Raw genomic sequence first — 4,029 nt, forward strand, 5'->3', positions numbered from 1 at the left:
AAAAAAAAAAAAAAAAAAAAAAAAAAACAAACAAACAAAAACAAAAAAAAACAAAAAAAAAAAATTAAAATTAAATAAGATAAAATAAGATAAATCTGTATGTTTTTATGAATGAAACATAACAATATTAATATTGTATTATTTATATATAATATAATATATAAAATAAATAATAATCTTACAATATCTTTTTTCCATTGAAAAAAAAAAATAAATAAATATAATATATATATATATATATAATATATATATATATATATAATATATATATAATATATATAATAATATATATTGTAATATATTATATATATATATATATATATATTTTTATAAATTTAAAGAGAATAAGAATGGCAAAAAAAAAAAAACAAATTCATTTGAATATAATAGATTTTCAAAAATATTATCAAACTGACGATTTATTATTAGATACCTCCATATCCACAGAAAAAAAAACAGTAGATAATCAAAAATTTATAAGAAAAAACAGAACTTTAGAAAAGGATGAAGTGGTTCAAAATATAGACTGGAGAACTTTTGATAATGAAAAAGAAAAAGAAACAAATAATGAGAATACTTCAAATGTAAATAAAATAAAAAGTCCGGGACAAGAAAAAAAAAATTTTAAAAAAAGTAATGATGTTATAACTTTAGGAGCACGTAATAAAAATAAATTAACCAATTTAAATGCTGATGATATAGATTTTACAAACTTGAGAAACAAAAAGAAAGAAGATGATTTAGACTTTTCAAATTTAAGGAATAAAAAGAAAGAAGAGGAAGATGTTGATTTCTCAAATTTAAGAAATAAAAAGAAAGAAGATGATGTGAACTTTTCAGATGTAAGAAATAAAAAGAAAGAAGAGGAAGATGTTGATTTCTCAAATTTAAGAAATAAAAAAAAGGAAGATGATTTAGATTTCTCAAATTTAAGAAATAAAAAGAAAGAAGAGGAAGATGTTGATTTCTCAAATTTAAGAAATAAAAAAAAGGAAGATGATTTAGATTTCTCAAATGTAAGAAATAAAAATAAAGAAGATGATTTAGATTTTTCAAATGTAAGAAATAAAAAGAAAGAAGATGATGTGAACTTTTCAGATGTAAGAAATAAAAAGAAAGAAGATGATTTAGATTTTTCGAATGTAAGAAATAAAAAGAAGGAAGATGATTTAGATTTTTCAAATGTAAGAAATAAAAATAAAGAGGACGATATGGACTTTTCTAATGTAAGAAATAAAAAGAAAGAAGATGATTTAGATTTTTCAAATGTAAGAAATAAAAAGAAAGAAGATGATTTAGATTTTTCAAATGTAAGAAATAAAAAGAAAGAAGATGATTTAGATTTTTCAAATGTAAGAAATAAAAAGAAAGAAGATGATTTAGACTTTTCAAATGTAAGAAATAAAAAGAAGGAAGATGATTTAGACTTTTCAAATGTAAGAAATAAAAAGAAAGAAGATGATTTAGATTTTTCAAATGTAAGAAATAAAAAGAAAGAAGATGATTTAGACTTTTCAAATGTAAGAAATAAAAAGAAGGAAGATGATGTGGACTTTTCAAATGTAAGAAATAAAAAGAAGGAAGATGATGTGGACTTTTCTAATTTAAGAAATAAAAAGAAAGAAGACGATTTAGACTTTTCAAATTTGAGAAATAAAAAGAAAGAAGAATCCAAGGAAAATGATACAAATAAAAGTGAGAAACCACTTTATCTAAGAAGATTAGAAGAATATAGAAAAAAAAAGAAACTTGAGAATCAAGCAAATGATACAGCAATGAAAATCCATGAAAAGGAACAAATAGATGATATTCAAGAAAGAAAAGAAGAAATAAATGAAGAGATAAAAGAAGAAATAAAAGAAGAAATAAAAGAAGAAATAAAAGAAGAATTTAAAGAAGAGGTAAAAGAAGAAATAAAAGAAGAATTTAAAGAAGACTTAAAAGAAGAAATAAAAGAAGAATTTAAAGAAGACATAAAAGAAGAAATAAAAGAAGAAATAAAAGAAGAATTTAAAGAAGACTTAAAAGAAGAAGTTAAAGAAGAAATAAAAGAAGAAATAAAAGAAGAAATAAAAGAAGTTAAAGAAGAAATAAAAGAAGTTAAAGAAGAAATAAAAGAAGTTAAAGAAGAGGTAAAAGAAGAAATAAAAGAAGAGATAAAAGAAGTTAAAGAAGAAATAAAAGAAGAAGTTAAAGAAGAAATAAAAGAAGTTAAAGAAGAAATAAAAGAACAAATAAAAGAAATAAAAGAAGAATTAAAAAATGATATATCAAGTGAAACAATAAAAGAAGAAAAAAATACAGAACATAAAAAGGAAGAAACCGAAAAAAAGAAATTTATACCTAAAAGAGTTATTATGTATCAGCAAGAATTAAAAGAAAAAGAAGAAAGAAATTTAAAATTATTAGAACAACAAAGAAAAGAGAGAGAAATGAGATTACAACTAATTAGAAGTAAAACCCAAGGTACTTCATCTACCTTTATTCCATCTGCAAAATTAAAGCATTTGGAATCTTTAAAAGAGGAAAAGAAAAAAGAAGTAAAAACAAATATACCACCTAAAGATAATAATAATAATAATAATAATATTGCTGTTTTAAAAAATAATAAAAACGAAGAACAAAATGTTATTAAAAAAAAGAGTATATTCTTAGAAATAGCTGAAAAAACAGAAAATGCAAAAATTGTTGAAAAAACAGATATTGAAGAAATAGCAAAAAAAAAGAGAGAAGAGCTTTACAAAAAACAATTAGAAAAAATTACCAAAAAAAATGAAGAAAATTTAAAATATAATAATATATATAAACATGATGTAAATATAATAAAGAATTTTTATAATGAAATAAAAGATAAAATAATTCAAAATTATTATTTTAATCAAGACGATTGTATTTCCCTATGTTCAATCTTAAAAACGGATGACTGTATAATATAAATAATTACATAATACAAATATATTATATACAATACTTTATATAATATAGTACATTATCTTGTGTATATTATTATTTATATTTATTCGTGTTTATATTTTTAATTTTTTTTTATTTTATACTTTATAGGTAACTATATGGAGAGTCACGTACCTTTTTATGTGGTTATATCCATTTTTATGTTAAGTCTTCCTCAAAAACTTCAAAATGATGATTATTTCAAGAGAGCTAGCAATATTAAAAACCTTCTCATTTATTTAAAAGAGGTACAATTTTATCCATATAAGTATATACACATATAAATTTACAGTCTACACATATATATATATATATATATATATATATATATATATATTTATATGTATTTTATTTTATTTTACTTTACTTTACTTTTTTTTTTTTTTTTTTCAGAATAGCAAAATTGAAAATCACGAAGATTATATATTAAATGATACCCTAAAATTTTGTGACCGTAAGAATATATATAACAGTATTTTAAATAAATATAACTTGTATTTATATATATATATATATATTTATTTATTTTTTTTTTTTTTTTGAAAGAGTTAAAATATCCACACTTATCAGAAGAAACATCATTAATTGAGACCATATTCGACACACTATTATATTCTGGAGTTATATCAAAAAGTTCCTTTATACAGGTAAATAAAATGATTATATAAGTTTATATATATATATATATATTATATGTTATTATTATTATAACATATATAATTATTATTCATTGCTTTCCTTTTTTTATTTTTCTAGTGGTTCCAAGATGATGATTCAAACGCAGAATTAAAAAGTAAAGCTATGTTACAGGTAATCATATATTTTTATGTGGATATATTATTATGTGTTCAATTATTTATTTACAACATATATGACTTCTTCATTTTATATATATTATTTTACGATAAATTGTGTAAAATAAGCTTAAAAAGAAGATAGAAAGAAAAAAGAAAAAAATTTTTTTTTTTTTTTTTTGAAGTGGCATATCATATGATCTTTTATCAAAAAAAAAAAAAAAAAAAAAAAAAAAAAAATTAAATGATAAAAAGAGAAAGGCGTATGCTAACAAATGAAATT

General features: G+C 19.5%; 1 protein-coding gene across 1 annotated transcript in view; it reads left to right on the forward strand.

The window, feature by feature from the left end:
- Nucleotides 1-350: 350 nt before the first annotated feature.
- Nucleotides 351-4,029, forward strand: part of PRSY57_1118400 (hypothetical protein) — a gene marked incomplete at both ends in the record, with an annotated part of 4,137 nt that continues 458 nt past the window's right edge. The window contains 5 exons of the mRNA XM_012908148.2: nucleotides 351-2,925; nucleotides 3,064-3,200; nucleotides 3,346-3,406; nucleotides 3,499-3,599; nucleotides 3,709-3,762. Of these exons, the coding sequence (XP_012763602.2) occupies nucleotides 351-2,925; nucleotides 3,064-3,200; nucleotides 3,346-3,406; nucleotides 3,499-3,599; nucleotides 3,709-3,762 (2,928 nt within the window). Of the gene's footprint in view, nucleotides 2,926-3,063; nucleotides 3,201-3,345; nucleotides 3,407-3,498; nucleotides 3,600-3,708 lie in introns of the transcript that reaches the window.

The sequence above is a fragment of the Plasmodium reichenowi genome, chromosome 11, assembly GCF_001601855.1.
Source record: "Plasmodium reichenowi strain SY57 chromosome 11, whole genome shotgun sequence".
Classification (NCBI taxonomy): domain Eukaryota; phylum Apicomplexa; class Aconoidasida; order Haemosporida; family Plasmodiidae; genus Plasmodium; species Plasmodium reichenowi.